At 55.5% G+C, this 24,160-nt stretch overlaps 2 protein-coding genes and 1 long non-coding RNA gene across 4 annotated transcripts in view; 1 reads left to right on the forward strand and 2 right to left on the reverse strand.

The window, feature by feature from the left end:
- Positions 1-1,143: 1,143 nt before the first annotated feature.
- On the forward strand, positions 1,144-9,423 carry H1-8 (H1.8 linker histone). 2 transcript variants are annotated; one of them, XM_007985377.3, is made up of 6 exons: positions 1,144-1,314; positions 1,938-1,944; positions 5,379-5,638; positions 6,948-7,311; positions 8,703-8,767; positions 9,063-9,423. In XM_007985377.3, exons 1-6 carry the CDS (start codon positions 1,204-1,206, stop codon positions 9,294-9,296), a joined length of 1,041 nt encoding a protein of 346 aa, XP_007983568.3. In that variant the 5' UTR covers positions 1,144-1,203; the 3' UTR covers positions 9,297-9,423. The 2 variants fall into 2 exon arrangements, with proteins under 2 accessions (XP_007983568.3, XP_072865918.1); XM_073009817.1 differs by lacking the exons at positions 1,144-1,314; positions 1,938-1,944; positions 5,379-5,638 and adding an exon at positions 6,049-6,412.
- On the reverse strand, positions 3,351-5,357 carry LOC140709829 (uncharacterized). Its single transcript, XR_012090566.1, has 2 exons — positions 4,102-5,357; positions 3,351-3,966 (listed from the first exon to the last, which is right to left on the reverse strand). It is a non-coding gene; the product is annotated as an uncharacterized lncRNA (long non-coding RNA).
- A 3,741-nt stretch (positions 9,424-13,164) lies between the features above and the next one.
- The window catches only part of PLXND1 (plexin D1), a 52,502-nt gene continuing 41,506 nt past the window's right edge, over positions 13,165-24,160 (reverse strand). Inside the window, exons 24-36 of the mRNA XM_007985375.3 lie at positions 23,879-24,009; positions 23,332-23,530; positions 21,087-21,233; positions 20,780-20,936; positions 19,804-19,907; positions 19,650-19,713; positions 18,629-18,663; positions 18,272-18,376; positions 17,543-17,706; positions 16,413-16,560; positions 15,040-15,180; positions 14,580-14,654; positions 13,165-14,391 (exon numbers count right to left, since the gene is read on the reverse strand). Coding sequence (XP_007983566.1) covers positions 14,275-14,391; positions 14,580-14,654; positions 15,040-15,180; positions 16,413-16,560; positions 17,543-17,706; positions 18,272-18,376; positions 18,629-18,663; positions 19,650-19,713; positions 19,804-19,907; positions 20,780-20,936; positions 21,087-21,233; positions 23,332-23,530; positions 23,879-24,009 — 1,587 coding nt within the window. The 3' untranslated portion in view covers positions 13,165-14,274. The remainder of the gene's footprint in view (positions 14,392-14,579; positions 14,655-15,039; positions 15,181-16,412; positions 16,561-17,542; positions 17,707-18,271; positions 18,377-18,628; positions 18,664-19,649; positions 19,714-19,803; positions 19,908-20,779; positions 20,937-21,086; positions 21,234-23,331; positions 23,531-23,878; positions 24,010-24,160) is intronic.

A 24,160-nucleotide genomic window follows, 5' to 3' on the forward strand; every position in this document is an offset into this window, starting at 1 on the left:
AATCCACCTTGTCATTTTATTTTTATGTATTTATTTTTGAGACACAGTTTTGCTCTTGTTGCCTAGGTTGGAGTGCAATGGCTCAATCCTGGCTCATTGAAGTCTCCAGCTCCCAGGTTCAAGTGATTCTCCTGCCTCAGCCTCCCAAGTAGCTGGGACTACAGGTGCACACCACCACGCCCAGCTAATTTTGTATTTTTAGTAGAGATGAAGTTTCACCATGTTGGCCAGGCTGGTCTCAAACTCCTGACCTCAGGTGATCTGCCCACCTCAGCCTCCCAAAGTGCTAGGATTACAGGCGTGAGTCCCTGCACCAGCCTACCTTGTCACTTTAGATGGCTAGAGAATATTCTACAGAAAGGGTGTGATTTAGCCAGGCCTTGGGTATTCGCTTGGATTTTTTTTTTTTTTTTTTTTTTTTTTTTTTTGGTCAATTTGATGGGAAAAAGTAGTATTTCACCATTGTTTCAATTTGAATTTTCTCAAATGCCAAGGAGGTTGAGTGTCCATTTTCCTGTTCCTGTTCCTCAGCCTTTAGGCTGGTGAATTGCCTGTTTACATTCTTTGTCCATTGTCCCAGTGGATGTTGTCCTTATCTATGAAGATTTTTGCTAAGCATCCTCCCATATTATTTCTTTAAAAACAAAACCAAAGGAGGGCACAGGCCCAGAGAGCCTGGCTGGCCTCAGAAGGGGCTACTCTGATCTAGGGGGATGTGCTCTGGGCAAAAGTAGCAGTTGGGCTGCCTCCAACTGCTACTTTTTGAGAAACTGAGGCCAGCAGTGGCATGGGGCAGCCCATTGCCCACCTGGTAAGATTAGAGGGCCGCCTCAGCGGCCTTCCTGACAACACAGGTGACCCCAATTCCTCATCAGCATCTCCAGCCCCTCGTGGGCAGAGGGCACAGAAGCGATCAAGCATCTCAGCTCCCATCATTGCACCATGGGGACTGAGACCCAGAGAAGTCAAGCGACGCCCCCAACCTTACACAGGAGTGGGTAGTCCAGCTGGGGCTCCCTACAGAAGGCAGGCTGCTGTGCCCCATCCCACACCTACAGCCCCAGTCAGCAGCTTGGAGTGCTCCCAGCCCAATCACGGCTGATTGGAGTGGTGGGGGGTGGGCTGCTGGTATATAAGCCTAGCGGGCAGGCCCGGCAGCCTCACACCTGGGTGAGGGGTCTGCCAGCTGCACCTGTCGGTCTCATGGCTCCTGGGAGTGTCACCAGGAACATCTCACCCTCCTCAACTTCCACAGCAGGATCATCCAAGTCTACTGAATCTGAAAAGCCGGGTGAGCAAAAGGAGGCAACCCCTGCCTCATCCCGGCGAGCCCACTCCCTGGGTTACCCTTGATGCTCCACCCCCACTCCTCATTCTTTCCCAGCCTGGCCCCAGCACCCACCCAGCACCCAGCTGCTGAGCTCAACTGCCTTTTGGCTGAAGAGCTGACCTACAGGTAGCAAGGCCAGGTAGGGGCTGGGGGCTGGGGCCGGCCAAGCTCAGGGAAGAGCCACAGGGCCTCCCAGCTGGAGCCCATTTCGTGCTGGAGACTGTAGCCCATAGCCGGACTGCAGCTGTGGGCAGCTAGTTGGAGAGACTGGGGCAGGAACATTTTATGCAGAGTTAGGCCTTCCAATTTTCAACCAAGAAACACCTCAGGGCTTATCTGGACATGAGGGTCCACCGAGGCAAACCAGGCCCACTTCACTCCCTCGAGGACCTCCCGGTCTGATGGGGAAGCCCAGTCCATGGCTAGGTGCTGTTTGCTAATGTGGTGTGTGCTTCAGTGGCGGTCATCCAGAGCTGGGGGAGCCCAGAGGAGTCCCCTAACCCACTCTGGGACATCAGGGAAGGCTTCCCAGAAGAGATGACCCTGAAGGATGGGTGTGCCTCAGCCAGGGGAAGTGTTCTATTTGCCAAGACACCGAGGAAGATAGGGAGGGGGTCCCGGTGCCACAAAGAACAAGGGCAGAGTTAACTGGGAAGTCAGAAGTCAGAGGTATCCAAACCAAGGTGGATTTTGAGCCTTGAAGGATGGGTGAGAGCAGCCTGCATGGCCAGGAGAAGAAAGGCATCCCAGGCAAAGGAAATGGCATGGGCTAAGGCCCAGAGGCCAGCGCGCCAGCAGCTTGTCTCGGAAGCTGCATCTTCCTTCTGGGAAGGAGGGAAGTGCTGGGGCAGTGCTGGGGCAGTGCTGGGGGAGCAGTGGGAGGAGGGGCCCATCACACAGGACCTCCAAGGCGGTCTTCGGTTAGGTCAGCTCTTATATTGAACAGGAACCATGGACGGTTTCAGGCAGGGAGGTGAGGGGTGTGAGATGCAGCGAGGAGAACGCATGGGGTGGGGAAGAGGCAGTGGGGAGGAGGCTGGGGCTGCGTAGTTGGAGAGGAGAGGCCAGAATATGGAGAGAAAAACCTATGGAAAGGCCTCAAGTGGGTGTGGTGGGGAGGAGAGGGCCCAGAATGCCCCCAGTTCTTGCTTGGATGTTGGGTAGGTATGGGCAGTGGGGGTGTGGGGCATTCCTGGAAGGGAGATGAAGGGCAGGTTTGGGGGGCTGAGCTCTGTTCTGGACATCCTGGTACACGGCAGGCATGGAACAGCTGCCGAATGAGGGGCTGGGGTGAGAGGGGACAGGCCTGAGGGAGGACTCTTGGGGGTGGCTCTCTGGGACAGACATGGTCTGGGGGAAGCAGAGGAGGGGTTGGAGCTGCTTCTGAGGTCAGGCCAAGTGAAGACCCTTGGGAAGCCCTGTAGCACTGCAGCTGGCAGGGCTCAGACCTCCTCAGAGGCCCCCATCCCCACTGTACAGATGGGAAGACTGAGGCCTAGAGGGCAGAATGAAACTCCTGAGAACCTGGGAGTGACCCAGGACTACACCAACTCAACGGTTTTGGCCCCCAGATGAATATTCCCACACTGGGCTCGTCATGGCCAGGAACCAGCAGGGGTTGAATCGGATTAGGTCTCTTTATAATTTTGCTCTAGATCTAGAGTTTCAGGTGGTTTTTTTGTTTGTTTTTTTCTATTGAAAAACATTTTTAATGTAGCCAATAGATTTTTTAAGTCTTTTTTTTTTTTTTTTTTTTTTTTTTTGAGACAGGATCTTTCTTTGTCACGCAGGCTGGAGTGCAGTGGTGTGATCTCAGCTCACTGCAGTCTCCACTTGCCAGGCTCAAGCAATCTTCCCACTTCAGCCTCCTGAGTAGCTAGGCCTACAGGCACACACCACCACACTCTGCTCATTTTTAAAGACTTTTGTAGAGTCGAGGTCTCACGATATTGCCCAGAATTTAAGTCTTTACATTCTGCAGATTGATCAGAAGTCAACATTTCCAGTCACCACATTTAAATCCGGTTTCACATTTTAATCCCTTTTATGCATTTCATGGTGACTGACAACTTCTTATGCTTCCCCCCACCCTTGATCCTACTTCATTTGCAACTTTTTTATAACGCCTTATTGAGAAATAATTCCCATACAATACAATTCACCCTTTAAAGTGTACAATGGCTTTTGGTATACTCAGAGTTGTGTATCCATCTCTATAATCAATTTTAGAATATTTTAATCACTTCAAGAAAACCAGTACCCATTAGCAGTCCCTCTCCACCCCCACTCGTCAGCCTGGCAACCACCAATCTGCCTTCTGCATCTATGGACTTGCTTATTCTGGACATTTCATATAAATGGAATCAGACAGTGTGTGGCTTTTTCTGACTGGCTTTTTTTCACTTAGCATGTTTTTAGGGCTCCTCCATATCGTAGCCAGGGCTTCACTCCTTTGTATGAATGGATGATATTCCACGGGATGCGTAGAGACCACATTTTGTTCATCCATCTGTTGATCATCCATCATGGATGTTTGGGCTGTTTCCATCTTTGGGCTGACACGAAGAACGCTGCTATGAACATTCATGTATACGTTTTTGTGTGGACGTGTGTTTTCATTTCCCTCAGGTATATGCCTAAGAGGGGAATTTTTTGGTAACTTTTTATTATGAAAACTTTCAGGGCCAAGAATGGTGGCTCACGCTTGTAACCCCAGCACTTTGGGAGACTGAGGTGGGAAGAGAGCTTGAACTCAGGAGTTTGAGACTAACCTGAGCAATGCAGTCAGACCCCTGTGTCAAATAATAATAATACAAAAATTAGCCGGGCGTGGTGGGGTGTGCCTGTGGTCCCAGCTGCTTCGGAGGCTGAGGCGAGAGGATTACTTGGGCTGGGGAGGTCAATGCTGCAGCGAGCCATGATTGTGGCACTGCACTCCAGCCTGCGTGGCAGATTGAGACCCTGTCTCAGTAAAACAAAACAAAACAAAAAACTTTCAAATGGATACAAAAGTAGACTATACCAAATGGTCTGTAACTCCCTTCCGCTGTGCCCATCTCCCAGCTCCAACAGTCATCAGCTTTCGGACGCTCTTGTTTCATCTGCTGGGTTATTTCAAAGCAAATGCTGGATTTATTTATCATTTCATCTGTAAATATCTTTTATAATATTTACCTTTAACAGATAAGAACCTTTTAAAAAGCAATTGTAATACCATTAGCATACCTCAAACAATATTATCCCTAATATCCAATATTTCCTTCCAGTGCTCACATTTATCTGTTGCCTTTCTTTTTCCAGTTGGATTGTTCAAATCCTGCTCTGGGAATGAGCATTTGGTTGAGAGGTTTCCTAAGGATCTTTTAGTCTATAGGGTGCCTCTCCCACTTGTTCTTTCCCTCTTATTTGTGGAAGAAACCGGGCTGTGCGCCCTGGAGAGTCTCTCAGTCTGGGTGCCTCTGAGAATGTGCACATAGCCCCTGGAGGTCCTGTAAACCCATAGTTACATCTAGAAAATTCACCCAATTTAGATTTGTTTTTCTAAAGGAATACTCAGTTCTTTAAAAGAGAGACTTGGCTGGGCACAGTGGCTCACGCCTGTAATCCCAACACTTTGGGAGGCCAAGGCGGGTGGATAATGAGGTCAGGAGTTCAAGACCAGCCTGGACAATACGGTGAAACCTCGTCTTTACTAAAAATACAAAAATCAGCCAGGTATGGTGGCATGCACCTGTAATCCCGCTACTTGGGAGGCTGAGGCAGGAGAATTGCTTGGACCCAGGACGTGTAGGTTGCAATGAGCTGAGATCACGCCATTGCACTCCAGCCGGGGGACAGAGCGAGACTGTGTCTCAAAGAAAAAAAGAGAGAGAGACTCAATAAGCCTTGAGGGGAGACTGTCTGGGAGCTTCCATGCCAGCGGTCAGTGTCTTGGGGAGAGGGGAGCATCTGACCCTTGCTGGGCCCTCACCCACCCCCCACGGGCCAGCTGACGCCTGCCAATGAGTTGTGACTGGGCCCTGGGTGATGGCCTGCCATCTCTCCTCAGGCCCGAGCCACAGCAGCTTCCCAGTGGGACGCCGCCACCCCCCAGTGCTGCGCATGGTGCTGGAGGCGCTGCAGGCGGGGGAGCAGCGCCGGGGCACATCGGTGGCGGCTATCAAGCTCTACATCCTGCACAAGTACCCAACAGTGGATGTCCTGCGCTTCAAGTACCTGCTGAAGCAGGCGCTGGCCACTGGCATGCGCCGTGGCCTTCTCACCAGGCCCCTCAACTCCAAAGCCAGGGGGGCCACTGGCAGCTTCAAAGTAAGCGCCCCTCAGGGAGGACATAGCCCAGGGTTGGAGCAATGGTCCTGGCCTCTGTTAGCACTGCGGCCTCTCCCGGCCTTTCCCCTCCGGTCCCCTGTACTTGTTCCTCCTGTAGTCGCAGCCGAGATGCCCTCTCCTCCAGGAAGGCAGGTAGTGTGCCCCCTCTGAGCTCCCACTGCAAGAGTCCCCCTGTTGGTGTCCAGGACAGGTGAACTGTTGCATGTTTGGGATCCCAGGGACTGTGCCAGCTGTGCTAACTTCTGGGTCCTGGGCACGTAGTCCCTTCCTGGAATTCCGCACCACAGCAAAGGGTTTTCCCCCTGCTGGCACCTCCCTGAGCAGCCATGTCCTGCGTTTCAAAGGGGAGAGTTTCATCTTCATAAAGAGGCTCCAAGAGGGGACGCATGCCAGGTCACTCAGAGCTGAGGCAGGTCTGGGACAAAATTGCACCCCAGCATCAGGACTGTCATCAGCCACCAGGAATACCTCAGGGACCAGACCCAGGGCCTGACTTGTCATTGCTGGGCCCCCTGCATCTTGCCCAACTTCCTGCACGTAGCAGCTGCCGTGACAGTTGCCATGGAACACTGGGGAACATTCTCAGCCTCCCCCAAGCCGGTCCCTGTGGTTACCTGGTGACAGATCACAGAAAGTCTCACCCTAGTAGAACTCCTGGGCGTGGTCAGAGCCTGGACTCGCGTCACAGCAGGACCAGGCGGCTGGGCAGGGAGAAGAGCCAGAGGGGTGTCGGGTGTCTGATGCGGTGTGCTGGCAATTGAGGGGTGAAGGTGGTTTCTAGTCTTGGTGATGGGGAGCCCTGAGGGTTGGGGGACAGGAAAGAAACAGCTTGCCAGGAGCCCTCCCCTACCCCTGCCACTCACACCCTTGGTGATGGTCCCACTGTAAAGAAGAGAAGACGTGGCTGTGGTACACGGCTGGAGGAGGGCAGATGAAGCTGTGAGCCCAGAGCCATCTGACCTCAGTCCATGTTCTGCTGAGTGTCAAGGGGCAAGGTGGCGGGGGCATGGGGCATGGCAGAGCTTCAGGGTGGGGAGGGAGGGGGAGTCCAGAGGCACAGTCTGTGGGAAAGCGGCAGGGGCAGGGTGGGTGGTTGAGAGATCATGAGATCCTAGAATCATAGTAGACAGTGCCTCCAAGGACAGTGGCTTCGTGTCTTCTCCCCGCACCTCACTGCCTGCGCAGCCCCCCTGTTTGGAATGAGGCCTCCCATTCGGAGTCTTACGGAGGGTGGGGGACGTGAGGCACCTGAGGCTCTGCTTTCAGCCCACCCTGTGCCCTCCTCCAGTTAGTTCCCAAGCACAAGAGGAAAATCCAGCCCAGGAAGATGGCCCCCCCGACGGCCCCCAGGAGAGTGGGCGAGGCCAAGGGGAAGGGCCCCAAGAAACCAAGCGAGGCCAAGGAGGACCCTCCCAACGTCGACAAGGTGAAAAAGGCAGCCAAGAGGCCAGCAAAGGTGCAGAAGGCTCCTCCCAAGCCAGGTGCAGCCACAGAGAAGGCTCGCAAGCAAGGCGGCGCGGCCAAGGACACCAGGGCACAGTTGGGAGAGGCTAGGAAGGTGCCCCCCAAGCCAGACAAGGCCATACGGGAACCTTCCAGCGCCGGCGGGCTCAGCAGGAAGGCAAAGGCCAAAGGCAGCAGGAGCAGCCAAGGTAGCTGTGTGACTTTTAGGGGGTGGTGTGGGAATAGGGGTCTTGACAGCCACTGGAGTAGGTTCGGGGAGCCAGCTCTGGAGAGGGGTTTCCTTATCTAGTGCATGTGCCCTGAGTGCTGGGCTTGACCTGGAGAGACAGAACTCATGGTAGCTAGTTGGGGGAAGGAGGCAGACATTTCAAGGGTTATGAAGGGGGAAGCAGAAACCAGGAGCATGACTCATTCTTGAGGCAGGGGTCAGGGAAGGCTTCCTGGAGGAAGGTGTCTCAAGCAGGGGAAGGGCCTTTGCAAAGGCCTGGAGGCATAAAGAAGGTGGAATTTTTAGGCCAGGCATAGTGGCTTATGCCTTTAAGCCCAACACTTTGGGAGGCCGAGGCGGGCAGATCACTTGAGATCAGGAGTTTGAGACCAATCTGGTCAACATGGTGAACCCCCGTCTCTGCTAAAAATACAGAAATTAGCTGGGCATGGTGGTGTACACCTATAATCCCAGCTACTTGGGTGGCTGAGACAGGAAAATCACTTAAACCCAGGAGGTGGATGTTACAGTGAGCTGAGATCGCACCACTGCACTCCAGTGTGGGTGACAGAGTGAGACTCGCTCTCAAAACAAAACACAAGAAGGTGCAGTTTTTGAGGAACTGTATATATTTCAGTCTACCTGCAGTGTTGGCAAGGAGAAGGTGTGAAGGGCAGCTGGAATCAGCGTTTTATCTGGAGGATGATGTGGAGCTGTGGAAGGATTGTGACAGGAAGCAGCTAGGGCTAGAGTTACTCTCTTTTCCTCTCTCTCTTTTAGAGACAGGCTCTTGCTCTGTCACACAGGTGAGTGCTGACCCCAGGAATTAGAGCCAATCTGGGCAAGATAGTGGGATCCCATCTCTGCAAAAAATAAAAATATTAGCCAGCGTGTTGTTGCACACCTGTTGCCCTAGCGACTTGGGAGGCTGAGGCAGGAGGATCGCTTGAGCCTGGGAGGTCAAGGCTGCAGTAAGCTGAGATCGCACCACCACACTCCAGCACAGTGACAGAGTGAGACCCTGTCTTAAAAGAAAGAAAAAGTATTCTGGCTGCCAGGCGGAAGACAAATTAAAGGCTCGAGCTGACAGGCCCGTTAGACTTTGGCTTCGGTGGGCTTGGAGCACTAGTGCTTTGCATAGAGCAAGTGCTTCGGTTAACCTTCCAGCCACTCTGTGAGGGACATGCTGTTATTCCCAGTCTTCAAACTAGTCACTGAGGCTCAGAGTGGCTAAATGATTTGCCCCATGTCACATAGCTGAGTGAAGACCTAGGACCCAGGAGGGATGGGGGTTCCAGAGTCCCTGAAACTTCCTGCCCCACCAGCAGTGCCACCTTCTTCCCCTACAAAACCTCCTCCATCACATTCCAGGAGATGCTGAGGCCTGCAGGAAAACCACCACTGGGAGTAAGAGTTCAAAACCCACGGCCAGCAAGGTAGGCGCCTGCATGACTTTCCCAGCCTGGCTACCTGCCCTGAACAGGCCAGAGCTTGGGCATCCCACACTCAGCCTCTGGAAGGGTCAGCCAGGGATGGGGTTCAATTTCTTTTCCTACAAAGCACAGTCTACCATCTTCTTATCTCTGCTCCCCCGGCACCCTGGGGTGTTGCCATCCCCGTCTTACAGATAAGAGACTAAGGCTTAGAAGGGCAATGTTGTGTGCCCAGAGCCACCGAGCTGGGATTTCAGCCCTTCCCAGCTGTCTCTGCTCCTGGTTTGCTTTCGTATAGGTCAAGAATGGTGCTGCTTCCCCGACCAAAAAGAAGGTGGTGGCCAAGGCCAAGGCCCCTAAAGCTGGGCAGGGGCCAAACACCAAGGCTGCTGCTCCTGCTAAGGGCAGTGGGTCCAAGGTGGTACCTGTACACTTGTCCAGGAAGACAGAGGCCCCCAAGGGCCCGAGAAAGCCTGGGCTGCCCATCAAGGCCTCATCATCCAAAGTGTCCAGCCAGAGGGCTGAAGCTTAGGGCTAAAGGCAGGGGTGGAGAGAAACCGAGCCTCTGCCCTAGTTTTTATTCTTCAACAAACCACTGCTCTATTTATTTCATTGTAAGCTATTTATCAATAAAGACTTTTGTTTCTTTTTCCTCACAACTGGTGTGGGTAGAGGCTGAGGTTCAAGGATTTGGCCATTTGGTCCTTCATGAACATCTGCTGAGCACCTGCTGTTTACCTGGTCAATGCTGGGGCTCTGATAGGAGGTCCTGCCTCAGGAATACAGACTGTGTGCTGTATGGGGCTGCGGCACAGATATCAGATATCAGGATGCAAAGGGGCTGGTGGAGAGAGAGTAACCCAGCCCTGAGATCAGGCTGCCAGGAGGAGGTGGCTTTTGATCCTAAAGGATGGGTAGCTGTTGTCAGGCAGATGAGGCAGAGGGTGCCATCTGAGGGGTGGGAGGAAAGGAGGGGATCTGTTTAGAAAGAACCCTCTGGCGGTAGAAAGGAAGGATTAGAGTAGCTGAGAAGAGAGGGAGACCTTTCAGCCACTGGTTCCCGAGTGCTCCTGGGCCAGGTGCTGCGACAGCCAACAGGTGTCCTACTCCCCAGCCAGCGCCTGTGCTCTAAAGAGGTAGGGCTGGGCATCCAGCAGGGTGGGTAGGGCTGGCTGCTAGTTTAGACAGCATTGGAGGGGCTGTCTGAGCAAGGACCTGTGTCTGGAGGGGGTACCATTTCAGCAGAAGGAAGAGTGAATGCAAAGGCCCTGGGGTGCGAACATGCTCCTCAGGCTGGGAGCTGCAGGAGAGTCTGTGGCTAGAGCCCAATAAAGAGAAGAACAGGGGTCTCTCCGACAAGGTCCAAGGTGCTTTAAAAACATCTGTGGCACTCCTCGCACGGAGAGACAGGCTCTGTGTCCCTGCCCCTTGACTCCAGGCTCTATGCTTGATCAGTAGAATTCAGTGAGAATAATGCTGTGACAATTTCTGGGTCCCACCTTAAGGCAGTTTCTACTTCTTGTGTTTGGGGACAGTTTTTGTTTTGTGATACTCACTCTTCGAACTTGGCCACCATTCTATGGGAAAGCCCAAGCAGCTTGTGGAGAGGAACTGAGGACTCCAATTTTCAGCCCTCACTGGACTCTCTGACCAGCTGGTACCACGTGCCACCATCTGAATGCAGCATGTTGGAACTGCGTCTTCCAGCCCTAACTGAGCTGCCCCAGCAGAAACCTGGTGGAACAGGGACAAGCCTTTCCTGCCAAGCCCTGCCCCGATTGCAGATTTGTGGGCAAAATAAGTGACTGCTGTTATTTTAAGCCACTAGGTACTGGGGTGGTGTGTCCTGCAGCAATAGATCTTTCTAAACAGATCCCCCTCCTTTCACCGGAACAAGGGCTGCAGGGTAGATGACGCCTGGATCACGTAGGATCTTGTAAGCCAAGGGCAAGCACCGTGGGCTTTAATTGTTATAGGGAACCATTAGAGGACGGCAAGCAACAGTCTCTGCAGGGATGTGAGCAGGCAGACAGGCCTGCGAGGAGGCCCCTGCTACAACCCAGATGAGGGAGTGGCCATCCAGGACATGCTCACAGAGGAGGGTTAGAAGTGGCAGATTCTGGATCGCTGTTGAAGATGGTGTGAACGGGCTCTGCTGATGGATTGGATGTAGGAAAGGTCACTGATGAGTCTGCAGTTTGGGTTCTAGACAGCTAGGTGACTGCTGGGTGACCATTTCCTGAGGTGAGGACTCGGCACGTGCCGGGAGGCTGCCGAGATATGGTCCTGATGAGAGGTGGCAGCCTAGCCACGGAGGACAGAGAGAAGGAAGGGGTGGACTAAAGGGAGTCAAAAACAAACTGCACAGGACTTGAGAAGGGGGCAGACAGGGTGCAAAGGGAAGCAGGCTGCTCAGCATGGGGCATCAGCCGCTCCCTTCCTGCCCCTGCTCCGTCACCCCACCCTCTCCCCTTGGAATCCCGGCTTTGCCTAGATGTGCTGACAGCCTCCCTGGGGTGTCTGTAATGTGGCTGCCAGCAGGACCCAGAAGCGCACCCAGAGCAGATGGCGGAGTGGGGTTGGGCTGGTGCTTTCTGAGGAGAGGTCTGCTCCTGCCACTGCTCATTCACGGCTTGACCCGGTGCTGTGGGAGGCACCTCCAGGCAGACTGCGGTGTGGGGGGGCATGAGTGGGCATCTCATGTCCATGAGCTGGGGGCAGGGGCGGGAGGTGTCTAGCGTCCATGAAACCTTGGGCAAGTTACCTCCCTTAGCTGCAATGGCTTCTTTCCTTTTCAAAGGCGTTTAGTTTGAGGATGCTACATCAGGGGTCCCCAGCCTCCTATGACCCTCAAAGGGTAAGAGCCTCCCTCCTGCCCACAGCTGCCAGGTCCTCAGAGCCCCAGATAAGGATTATAGCTGGTTCATGGAAGGTGGTTACCTTCTGTGCTGAGAAACGACTCTGGAAACGAGATTTCCTCCATTTGCAAATACATTTCTAAACTTCAAGGAGGAACTGAATGTTAATCAGACATTAAGACAGGCTGTGGAATATTTAATGACATAGAAAGATGTTACTGACATATTGTCGCATGGGGGAAAATCAGGTTGCAAAATGGTGTGCACACCCTGATCCTGAGTTCACTCCTCGGCCCCGCCCCACCCAAGCACCCCATGCAGGTGGCGTTCTCAGAAACGCTCGCCACGAAGGGTTAGGGCAGCTTTTATTTTCTTCACGCTTTTTGTGCTTCCTACATTTCTCTAGGAACCCTGTATTCATTCCAGAATCACACCCACCCCTCTCACCCTCAAAATGCTATCAAATGTGCTGATAACTTAAATTAGAAAATCTGCTGCTTAATAAGAAGGAATCAATGCTCAGAATAGAAAATGTGAAAGATAAAGACTATCTTTCCACACAGAAGCCGCTGCAGGAAAAAGCTATTTTTAAAGCAAAAGGTTGTTTACTTTTCTCCTCACTTTTCTGTTCTCATTAATTTTAGAACTGGTATCTGTGGGATTTTGTTTAAATTTTATGAATCTTTTGTCCTAGTTTTTACTCTTGATAAATACATGCGTAACTATTTTTCCTTCACAAAAGCAAGAAATTAAATGGAGTTGCTGTACCTTTGGAGCTGGCTTTTGAGATCTTTCCCTGGGGTCAGGGAGGAGCCAGCAGGGCTGGAAAGGAATGTCTGCATCAGGTTCATTGTTCTTGTGGGCAGGGGTGAGGAACAGCCTGTACTGTGGGGAACAGTGTTTAGGGTTAAACTGGGCTTGGAGGTTAAACTGCCTGCTTCCTTGTCTGAGAAATGGGCTTAATGCTATGTATTTTTTAAGCTTGATGAGAAATTCAGGGCAAGTTAAATGTCAGTTCCCTTTCCAGGGTGGTCACCTTTGGCCTCCCCACCCACTTGGGGGACCACTGTGGAGACTCTGGCCTGGAAGGAACATGGGACCTGGTCCTCATTCTGTCTCTTTCTGGTTGTGTGACCTTGAGAAATGCTTCAGCAGTGCTGAGCCTCAGTTGCTGCGTCTGTCATGTAGGGATGCTAGCACATTCCTCATGGGCTTGTTAGAGATGAGGTTAGGAGCAGGGCCCACCCAGTTGCAGGCAACACACAGTGGCTGTGAAATCTTCCTGGAGGTCCCGGGGTATCCTCAGAGCTTAAGGAATGGCAGCTCCGGGCCAGGCCCACAGCAAGCACGCAGCCTGCACTGTCTCGTTTCATCATCTGGCCTCTGCCTTCTCAGAAGCCAGTCAGGTGCCTGCCCAAACCTCAAGAGTGCAGCTGAGACAGAAGGGATGGCAGGCTCCCTCCCTCCTCTTTCTCACAAACTGGTAAAGAAACTGCACGTTCTTCGGCTTAGCTATCTTGGGACAAAGGCTGGAGCCCACAGTAGGTTTGTCTGTCAGGCTTTTATTATAAAGAAGATTCCAGAGTCCCGACTGCCCCCCTCCAGCTCCCATGGGCTCTGAGCCAGTCCCAACACTGGCTGAGTTGGCTGCAAGGGGCCTGCATGGCCCATCGGCCACAGAGGGTCGCTTCTGGCAGGAGTGGAATGGGTGGTGGTCTCAGGCACCAGGGGCGCTCTGCCAGGTCTGCCCGCTCTCTGGAACAGTCATTTCCAGTGTTGCATGGGGAGCCTCTCGGGACCCCTCCCCGGGTCCTCTGCGCAAGCGGCAGCTATTCACAGTTGGTGCATGATACTTTTTTTAACATATAAAAGCTTTTTTAAAAAAAAAAAAAAAAAAGTGGTGCTATCTTTAGAAACACTTTCAGCAAGATCAAGTAGCCCAGCTACAGCCTTGGTGCGTCTTAACCCCTCTCCTTTCCCTGGAGACGGGGCTCCCAGCTCCTGTGCCCCTCGCCCCTTCCCTCCCCCCTCCCTGCTCCTGGAGGAGCCCACAGAGCACCCCATGGCACGGGCACTGCCCACTCTACCAACAGCCACCCAAGCAACAAAAATCTGACACTACTTGAAACTGTCTGTGGCCAGGATCCTCTTTGGGTGAGGGGGAAGTGGAGATAACATTTTGGGGGTTGAAGCAGAAACCAATCAAAGGTCGGTTCAAGGAGGGCTCCCTGCACCAGTGTGGATGAGGTAGAGTTTCTGGGCTGCAGCCTCCGGGCTGGTGGCCTCCTCTCCCCTTCTTTGTGCTTGGCCGCCTGGATGCGCAGGGCTCTCGGCAGCAGGACCAGCTGGAGGCTGTGAAGCGAGTGGGTGGGCACAGTGCAGGCCATGCTGGGCAGACAGGAGAGCCTGACCAGCTCTTTGGCCCCCGTCCCGGAGACTGATCTGGGGATAGGTGGGAGGGGATGGAGGTACCCAGGGGTCAGGGCTGGGGCGCCCCTGCCTGGCTCAGAGCAGCCCCTCCTCCTGCCCACGCCCCAGCTGTCTCTGCTCAGTATTCCCCAGCCTGAGTCACAGACACGGGGTAGAAGATCAAGTTGAGGCCCAGGGGCGTCCGCTTCTCCCCGCAGCAGCCTGCCCAGCTCTCCATGTGTCTCAGGCCTCACTGTAGCACTCGTAGATGTTGTCCTCCATCAAAGCCACCACTTGCTCAAACTTGTGCTGCAGTTGTGTCCTCCGGGCCGTGGGGTTGGCCTCCAGCGCGGCCATGATCTGAGGGGAGCAGCGGAGTCAGCCGGGCCATGGCGGGTGGCCCTGCCTCAGTTCGTGGGGGAGAACACAGCCCTGAATGTCTACCACAAGGGACATCCGTCCGTGAGGGGCAAGCACCCTGAGATGTGTGTACTTGAGTAGGAAGCTCACCTGCCCCGAGGGCAGGTGCCTCACCCTGGGGCACTCACCTGCGGCCGATACCTCTTGGCGTACTTATAAATCTCTGCCATGGCCACATTGGTATTGAACTCATTCTGGTATTTCTATAAGGAGGCAGGACGGGGAGGAGGACGTTAGCCCAGTGGTCAAAGCTGAGCCGGGCCCCAGCAAAGTCAGCTGTTTACACAAATACCCCCAACTCCACATGGCCCCCACAGCACAGTTCAGCGATGAGGCCCCTCAAGTCCCGTGAAGACAGCTTCCCGGACCGTGACCTCCAAGCTCCTCTCCATCCAGAGGGTGCTCTCCTGCCCCCATGCCTCAAGCTCTGGGAAAATGCGTGACGAATTTGCAGGCTGGCAAGAGGCCACGGCCACTTCTGAAATGCCCGCTGCGTTCCCTGCCCTTACTCCAGTGGAGGCATTGAGGCCCAGCACCCCCACCCCCGATCCCTCAGCTCATCAGGGACCCCCCCGCAAGCCGCCGCACCCTCGACTCCTCAGCCAGATGGGCATTCATCTCCTGCTCGCTGAGCGGCGTCATGTCCTGGATCTGCTTGTAGTAGCGCTGCACGATCTTCCGGTACTCAGGAATCTCCTTGGCGTAGAGGAGCTTGTTGGTTGGTGAATCCTGGGCAGAGAAAAGCGAGGGTGTTAGATGGCTGCTGAAGAAAGGACGGATATGGTCGTTTTCTGGATGAGCCCTCATCCCTCCTGCCACATAAGTGACCTTAGCAGGCCCCTGAGGCCCAAAGAGTCTTGCCAGGTCACTGAACGTCTCTGTACTCAGCCAGGTCACTGAACGTCTCTGTACTCAGCCGGCCCCAGACCAGGGGCTCCTCACTGTGCTCTGTCTGCCCCGCCTACTTTCCCCAGGATTGTTAGGACAATGACCTGGGGGGAGGGAGGGGCTACTTCTTTCAGGGGGAAAAGCACGGGCGTGCCAGCTCTTCACTGCACGCAGCCCGTTCCATGTAACAAGGATGTGTCCTTCTCAGGGTGATAGGTCTTGGTGTCTAGGATTTCTGGAAGCCTGAGTGCTGGCTCAGTGGAATATTTCCCACCACATGCTCCTAACGCCTGAAAGAAGTGCCAAGAACACTCCCAGTTTCTTTGTCAGTCACGGGCATCCTGCCTTCGGAGGCAGTACGTGAGAAGTAGTGGAGCGATGGCATTTTCTCTTTCCCGTGGTCTGTCTCTGAAATGCATGGGCTAAATGCAGGGCCACGCATGACCTGGACCAATCCTGCAGTGCCAGCTCTAATGATACAATCTCATCCCTACTCACAGCAAGCGGGTGCTTTCCCGCCTCCCTGTCTTTGCCTGTGCCGTTCCCTCGGTCTGGAAGGCCATCCTCTTTCATCTTCAACCTCTAAAGCCAGACAGAGCCTTGTGTGCCCCCAACCCCACCGCATGAATCTCAAGAGCTCCTAGCCACCCGTCACCCCTCTGCCCACTCCTTCATGAATGCTCGCTTGAATGGCTTTTGACTTTTAGGGTCTGCTGCCCAGAGCCTGGCCCGGTTTTCAGATGATGTTGTGCCTGACTAAGCAGGCTGTCCAAGCTCATACTGGCTTTCCCACACCAGGTTCTCTGGCCTGTTTTCAAAGCCAGTGCCAGGCACAGCCATGGCAGGTGCAGTTGGTCTGCAGCGATACAGAGTTTCTGATGGAAGGTATGGATTCTAGGTATCTCCCTGGCTGAATGAGTCACTGATCCCATATCCCCTAGACCTGAGCTCTTTCGGTTCCCCTCCCAGGAAGATCTCTGAGCTCAGCCTCAGAGAGTGGAGGAGGCCACCCACGGTCGGCACCCCACTCTGGCCCTGTGCATGGGCCTGGCCTGGTCCTGGGAACAGCCGACCTTGCCCAGCTGCAGGTCAGAGATGGAGCAGGCATCGATGAAGGCCTGTGCGATGACTGAGAGGCAGGCGTCAATGTGGTCTGTCTTGTCGATGTCAAAGACGAACTGGGGGTTCTTCAGGATGTTCACCCAGAACCGGAGAGGAAGGCTGTGGGGTAGGGTGACAAAGGCAGTGAGGGTAGGGTGGGGTAGGAAGCAGTCAAGGGACAGTCATGGAGAAGAGAGCTGGCTTTGTCCCTCAAGGGCCTGAGGTTGGGGCCTTGTCACAAGATGTAACCTTTGGGAACCTTTGGGGTGGCAGTGGGGCTGACAGCCGGGTTTCCTGCTGGAGCAAGGCAGGAGCTGCAGGGCTTAGCTACACCCCCAACCCCCTGCTGATCCTCCAGCCAGGTCCTGGTTCTCATTAGAACCAGGTGCCAGCCCCCGGGCACCCCTGGCTCCTCCCTGAACCCTTGCAGGCAGCAGGAAGTCCAGCATTAGCAGAGCAGCTGTGGCAGGGCTGTCGGGGGCAGGGCCTGGAGCTCTGGCCTTGTCCTCGAGAGGCCAGAGCGGGTAAGCAACACCCCCAACCCCACCTCAGGCCACCTGGTGACTCAGCAGCCTGGGCATGTGCACCCCCAGAGCTCTGGGAAGCTGCTGGCCTGCACAGAGGCGCCTGGGCTGGTGGTATTCCTCCTGAGGGTCAGGCTGGGTTTCCAGCAACTTCTTGTGGGGGTGTGTGACCCTGACAAGCTAAGAGGTGCCTTGAAGGAGGGCTACCAACTAGGTAAGGGACTCAGATAATGTAGGGCCGAGCCTGGCTCTACTGTCCCAGGCTGTGTGGTCTTGAGCAGGTACTGCTTCTCTGAGACTCAGTGTGCTCATCTGTGAAGGCACCCGCCTGAGAGGGGTGTGGGAGAATGATAGTAAGGGCAACACCTAGACCATGCTCTGGGCACTCTTCTAGTTAATTCCTACCATTAACAAGGGTCGCATTTTACAGTGGAGGGGAAACTGAAGTATAGAGAGGCTAAGTCACTCATCCAAGAACACACAGCTAGGAAATGGCAGAGGAGGGCACTAGATTCTGAACCCCCTTCCACGGGGGCCCCAATGGCACAGTGAAGTCCACACCGCCCCCGACCCGCCACCTGTTGGTCTTCCAGATGTGTAGGGTGTCGGGGTCCGAGATTCCCCTCTTCTCAGCCTGTTCCTCCAGGAAGTCGAAAAAGTACTTGACAGCAAGCGGAGGCTTATCTTCACGGATACTCAGAATGGCCTTGAACAGGTCATCCAGAAACTTCTGCAGCGTGCCCTGCGGGGGAGTGGGGTGGCCGCCGTCAGCCCCGGGCCACGTGCAGAGGGCTAGTGGGCACCCTTGGTGGCTCTGCAGAGCTTGAAATGCCCAGGCTGCTGAATGAGGGAGCCACGCGGCATCAGGCTGGTCACCGAGCCTCTCCGGCCTCAGTTAGCATCCGAAACTTGCCTCACAGAGCCGCTGAAAGGACTAATCAAGGCACTGGCACGTGTAGTCGAGAACTGGAGGCACCAGAGTATGGGCTGTGGGGTGCCAGCGCTGCCACTGCGCCATGTGGCCTTGGGGACATCACTGACCCCTCTGGGCCTCTGCTGTACCCTGTTACGTGGGCTAACATAGAAGTGTCTGTCAGGCATTTTTCCTGGCTGTGAGAAATGCCTCAAGTGGGACCCTAAGCCTTCAGCCTCTTGCCCCTCCAGCCCCACAGGGGAAACAGGAAGAATTCACACCCCTCTTCCAGCCGTGTGTGCACAGCTGGCCCTGAGCAATGACCCTCTGGGGCTGGGGCTGGGGCTGGAGCCTTGTACCCACTGCACGGAGGGGAGACTGAAGCCGGACCCACCTTGGTGGAGAGCAGGCGGGTCAGGTAGATTTCTGGGAGCACCTTCTTGCGATGGCTCTGCCGGTGAGACTTCTTGGGCTCTGCCAGCTCGTCCGTGGGCAGCACCTGGGAGGCCGGGCAGTGGTCAGTGTCCGCACCAGGCCCCATCCTCGGCCGCCTGTGGGAGGTCTGGCTCTGCCATGCTTCTTAGCACACAAGGGTTGTGGTTCCCTCCTGATTCTGGGCCCCATCCCTACTCCCCCACCCCCAGTCTTTCTCAGGGCCAGGAGCACTTTTCCCAGAGGCCCAGGGCCACAGAAAGCCAAGGCCACACCCACTGAGGGGCTGGATCCCCTGGGGCCGAGGTTGGGCACTCACCAAATGGAAATACTTCTCTGTGTCCAAGTCTTTCACTGCGAGAGGAAAAACACAATAAATAAACATGGGAGAGGAGGGGAGAGAAACAGCAATGAAGACAGAAAGATGGAGAGAGAAACAGAAACAAAGACAGAAAAAGGGGGCAGAAACAGAAACAAGACAGAAAGATGGGGAGAGAGAAACAGAAACAAGACAGAAAGATGGGGAGAGAAACAGAAGCAGAGACAGAAAGATGGGGAGAGAAACAAACAGAGACAGAGATCCAAAGAGACAGGCAGAGAGAATGAGACAGAGATGCAGAGACTCATGGGGAGACTGAGTCTGGGAGAGACAGAGAGAGAGATAAGTGAGATCCAGAGACACACAGAGAGTGAGACAGAGTGAGGCAGAGAGAGAAAGACACACACACAGTGACCATAGGGATGGAGGGACTTGGAGGGAGGGACAGCGGTGGAGAGAAACAGAAAGATGCAGCCACGGGGGAGGAGGGGCCCCAGGCAGGCAGAGGTGGCTTCCTTCACCCACCCCACCCCTGAGCCCAGAGCTCCTGCCAGCCCAGACTCCCAGGCTGCTGGGAGAGACCGAGACTCTGCTCTCAACCTCAGGAGGGGACCCCGAGACCCAGAGGAGCCCGGGCTGGCAGGCCTGGCAGCCAGGCGGCTGTGCCTGGGGCGTCTGAGTCTGTGGAGGGGGCACTTGAGCCAGCGACATGGCCCAAGGCTGAGACGGGCATGCTGGCCCCCCTTCTGGCCTGGCCACTGCCCAGACCTCCCGGAACTGCAGCCCGCCCTCCCGGGGCCTCTTTCCAGCTGCCGCAGGAAATCAGCTTGAGGAGGCCTGGTGTGGGCCCTGCCCCAGCAGTGCTGGGTCAGAGGAGGCCGGCCCCGCCCAGCCTCCACCAAGGAGGCCTCAGCCCAGGCCAGCCCTGACTCTCCGACCCTCAGTTTCCCCACAGGGGCATGGGATGGAAGCCCCTGTTCACATGCAGTCTAGGCTTCCTTCCCGCGTGCACCCACACTACCTCGGCCCAGTGTGTTGTCCTTCTTGTCTATGAGACTCATGGCCAGTGAGGCACCTTCGGGGATCTGATGGGAGGGGAGAGGCCAAGGTCAGAGGCTGGAGGTTGGGGTGGGGGCATGAGGGTGGGGAAGCAGGGCAGGGGGGCAAGGCTGCACCTTGTAATGGGCCAACGTGTTAAGCTTCTTGCGACCATCTTCCACCACGGAGGTGTCGTCCAGGTCCCGAAGGATGTAGCTCTGTGTGCTGGAGGCGAACCACTCTGGGGGACAAGGAGCAGGCCATCAGGGTCTGGGCAGGGAGCTGGGCCTGAGGGGTGGTTACTGGCCCAGCCACACAGGGAGAGGCCTCTCGCTTTCTCCATGGAAAATGAGGCAAGCTATACCTCTTTCTGAGCCCCCATTTTCCCATCCATAAAACGGAGAGGGCAGGAAAGAGCTGGGGGAGAGAGTGTGAGGGTACACAGTGAAGGTGCCAGGGTGGAGGGCACAGAGGAGGAGCTCTGGAAATGGCCTTGTCTGCAGGATTGTTAAGGTTACAATTGCTGATGAAACCCTTGGCCTAACCAAGAATCCTATAAAACCCACTCCAGGCCCCACGTAGTGGTTCACACCTGTAATCCCAGCACTTTGGGAGGCTGAGGCAGGAGGATCGCTTGAGCCCAGGAGTTCAAGACCAGCCTGGGCAGCATAGCATGACACTATCTTTACAAAAAGTAAAATTAGCTGGATGTGGTGGTGCACACCTGTAGTCCCAGCTACTCAGGAGGCTGAAATGAGAGGATCACTTGAACCCAGGAGGTCGAGGCTGCAGTGAGCTGAGATTGCACCGCTGCACTCCAACCTGGGTGACAGAATGAGATCCTGTCTCAAAAACAAACAAACAAACCCCACTCCAGCATCCCTCCTTTAGGAATTAGGAAGCCTTTCCTGAAGGCTTTTTGCTGTTGTCTGTAGCTCACTCACACTGCAGGACTTGTCTCCCTTTGTTTCTGCCGAGGGGGCCTCATTGGATCCTCTCAGTGTCCCCATATTCATGCACCCATGCCAGGTGAAAGGAGTGTTTCCTGTCAAGGCAGGGGCTAGCCCCGGCTGAAGCACCTGACACGGGGTCTCTGCCCCCATTCCCACCCACCGAGGTCGACGTCCTCTGCACGCGGCCACTGGGAGTAGGGCACATTCTTGCAGAAGGCCTCCAGGATCTTCTCCTTGACCTGTGTCAGCGTGTCAGTGTCCATGGCCCGCACGCTCAGCGAGTCCATGCCACAGCCCTGGAAGGACACGTTCAGGTTCTGCAAGAGGAGAGTGGGAGAGAAAGGTCAGTGAGTTGCTGCCATCACTATGCTGGTGCCCAGGCAGCGATGCCCTGCCCAGGAAGGCTGGGTCAATGCTGTAGGCCGAGACGCACCAGCCCCGGGACCCTCCCCACCCTGCCAACTCACCCGGGGCTTGGCCTCGATGTTCTCCCGAAGCAGCCACTCCTCATTGAGTGTGTAGCGGGCCTTGCCCGTGATAGCGTCGATGGAGCCCTTGTTGATTTGCTGCTTGATGGCGCACAGCAGCAGGAAGAATGGCTCCCCCACCGTCTCCTGAGGTGCACAGGGGTATCAGGGCCAAGGTCCCCTCTGTATTCCAGCCCCCACGCCTTGGGCCAAACACCTTCACGCCCCCGTCCCCCAACCCCTCAGTCTCCTTTTGGATCCTGGTGAACACTCTCCTCTCCAGGGTGTCTCCACGGACCCTAAGCTTGTGTTCATTAAACAGCACCAGCTGTGGGTGGGGGCATTCATTGCCTCATCCCAGCGACCCTTCCGGATACGCAGTATCATCTTTACTGTGCAGCCAACAGTGCCGAGGCTCAGAGAGGGCAAGTTACCTGCCCAGGGTCACCCAGCTGGGAAGCGGCAGGGCAGGAATCGGACCTGGCTCGGCTGACTCCCAAGCCTGTGACTTTCTCCTAAGTGGGCGGCCCCAAGGGTGAGTTTAGGTGGACCCGGAACACCGATGTGGCCTCGACCCCACTCACAGGCTGATGACCGTGGAGTCTCAGGCGGAATGGGGCTCAAAGTCCCCGCTCTTGCCCATCTCCAAGGGTGGCCCTCCAGGCAGTGGCTCTGCTGGACCCACAGCCATGAGGTGATTCTCAAGGCCATTGCCCAACAAGGGACCCAGGTGTTCTACTAGGATAGTTTTACTTAACTATCCACCAAAATTGATTTAAAGAAAAATTAAGTACATTAGGCAGATTTGGCAAAGATTACGAAGGCAGCCTGCCAGCCCAAGTCCTGGACAATTCTCCAGGTCTGGGGCGTGGGAGGCACTGATTCCCTGCTTTCTAGAGGAGGAAACAGGCTCACAGGGGAAGGCCTGGCTGAGGTCACAGAAAGAAGCCAGGGGAGTGAGGTCCAGGGTCCACAGTGGCCCTTGTGGTTCCTGATGGCCCACAGTGAGGCAGCCCGCGGAAGGTGGAAGCACCCCAATAGCCCCTCGCAGGCCCTGCCTTTGCTCCACCCCACTATCCCCTTCCCCCAGGAGGAGCCGTGGGGCTCCCTCAAGCTACATGGCCCTCAAGCCCCTGGCTCAGGGGCAGAGGCCCCATTTGATAGAAGGAAACCAAGGCCCAGAGAGGGCAATGAGTAGCCCAGAGTCACACAGCTGGGATGTGCCAAAGATCAGACTCAAGCCCAGGACATCCTGGCTGGGTGCAGTGTCTCACCCCTGTAATCCTGGCACTTTGGGAGGCCAAAGCGGAAGGATTGCTTGAGGCCAGGAGTTTGGGACCAGCCTGTGCAACAAAGCAAGACCCCCATCTCTTCAAAAATTAAACAACAACAACAACAACAACAACAACAACAAAGAACATCTGAGGCCCTGGTTCTGGGCTCCAGGCAGGCCTTTGCCTTTCTCCCACAATCCTCCAGGCAGCCCTCTAGCCTCCAGCACTGTAGGGCAGCTGGACGGTGGGACAAGACCAGAGGCTGAGCAACCCTTGCTCTGCAGAAGAGAGCTTATGGGGGTCCTTCTGGCAGAATGCAGGAGGCCCTGCCTACCAGGCCCACCCTCTTCCCAGCCTCCGATCTCATCTGGAAGATTCTCTGGACTTCCTTCCATTCCTTCCATGAACATCCCCTCCTCCTGGCCTCTGCCCTCCTGCTGTACCTGATGCCTGGAGCACCCTCCCCACCGCTCCTCGCCCGGCCCACTCTCTGAGGTCTCAGCACAGGGTCGCCTGCTCCAGGAAGCCACCCTGAAGCCTCCAGACAGACGGAGGCCTCATGAGCTGAGCTCTGCTGCAAGGCACTGGCCACTCTGTATTTTGTTTCCATATCTTGCCCCTAGGGTTGCGAGAGCCTCAAGGGCCAGCCAGGGGCTGATTTCATCTCCTGAATCCAGAGCAGGGAAAGGTGGATGACAGAAAACCACGGATGGGACAAGGCCCCTGACACAACCTCTGTTATGCCCCAGGCATCTGTTGAGCCCTTGCAGCAAGCCAGCCAGGCCTCCCCGGGGCCATGGCTCCCCGCTCTGCATAACAGGCCCTACAGCCTGGCCTGTCTCATACAACACTCCCTCCTGGCAGAGCTGGCCTGAGGGTGCCAGGGAAGGCCTGGGAGGCCGTGGGGTCACTGCTGCTGCGTCCCTGCCACATCCCCCGCCTGGGCTCTGTCTGTCCCCGGGCGGCCTCACCCGCAGACAGCTGTACATGCAGATGGACATCCAGTTGGTGAGCATCTTCTCCACCACAGACTCTGTGCGCCGCAGCATGAGCTTGGGGTTCTTGGCGGCCGAGGCGTCAATGAGGTCCACCAGCAGCTCCTTCATGATGCTGGTGTAGTACTCCAGCTTGCCGTGCAGCGCGATGGTCAGCAGCGAGGCCAGGCTGCATCTGCGAGCAGGAGGCAGGTGTCAGCTGCGCCTTGAGGCCCTAGGAGCTGTGGGTCCCAGGGTCTCAGTGCTGCCTCATCCCTGGGCCCAGCAGTCCTAGGAGTGCCTGTGTGGGTGGGTCCTGCGAGGGGTGAGTAGGGCTGGAATCCTCCCGGAGAAACAGCCACCTTCTTCTATGTCCGCAGCAACCACCGTGCCCCGTGAGCCAAGGTCTCGGGCATCCAGGCCCAGGAAGGGCTGGAATATGGGGGTGTCAGGAGCCCCAGAGCCCCAGGACCTAGGACCTGATGCTGTGTGGCCTTGGACAGGCTCCTCTTCCCTACCCCACCCCAGTCCATCACAGCCTGACCTGTCGCGCACCGCAAAGTCCTTCTGCTGCTCCAGCGCATGGACAAAGACGATGAGGAAGTGCTTGTTGTTGAGTAGCGAGGAGAACAAGCTGATTCCCTCTTCCATGTTGGGCCGGCAGCTCTCAGGAATCTGTGGGAGCAACTGGTGATGGGGTGTCCAGAGGGGCCCAGTGTCCCTGCCTAGCCTAACAACCAGTGCTTATGATGGCTGCTTGTATGCCTCCTGGGATGGGGAGCTCATTACCTTCCAAGGTGGATGCCTCCTAACCTTTGTGGCAGGG

Source organism: Chlorocebus sabaeus, chromosome 22 (assembly GCF_047675955.1).
Source record: "Chlorocebus sabaeus isolate Y175 chromosome 22, mChlSab1.0.hap1, whole genome shotgun sequence".
Lineage (NCBI taxonomy): Eukaryota > Metazoa > Chordata > Mammalia > Primates > Cercopithecidae > Chlorocebus > Chlorocebus sabaeus.

What these genes read in the sequence shown, in the direction of transcription:
- H1-8 (XM_007985377.3), top strand. Translation starts at nt 1,204, where the DNA reads ATGGCTCCTGGGAGTGTCACCAGGAACATCTCACCCTCCTCAACTTCC. An exon ending in AGGCAGCAGGAGCAGCCAAG is followed by an intron (nt 7,312 to 8,702) that starts GTAGCTGTGTGA and finishes ATCACATTCCAG; the next exon opens with GAGATGCTGAGGCCTGCAGG. An exon ending in CAAAACCCACGGCCAGCAAG is followed by an intron (nt 8,768 to 9,062) that starts GTAGGCGCCTGC and finishes GCTTTCGTATAG; the next exon opens with GTCAAGAATGGTGCTGCTTC.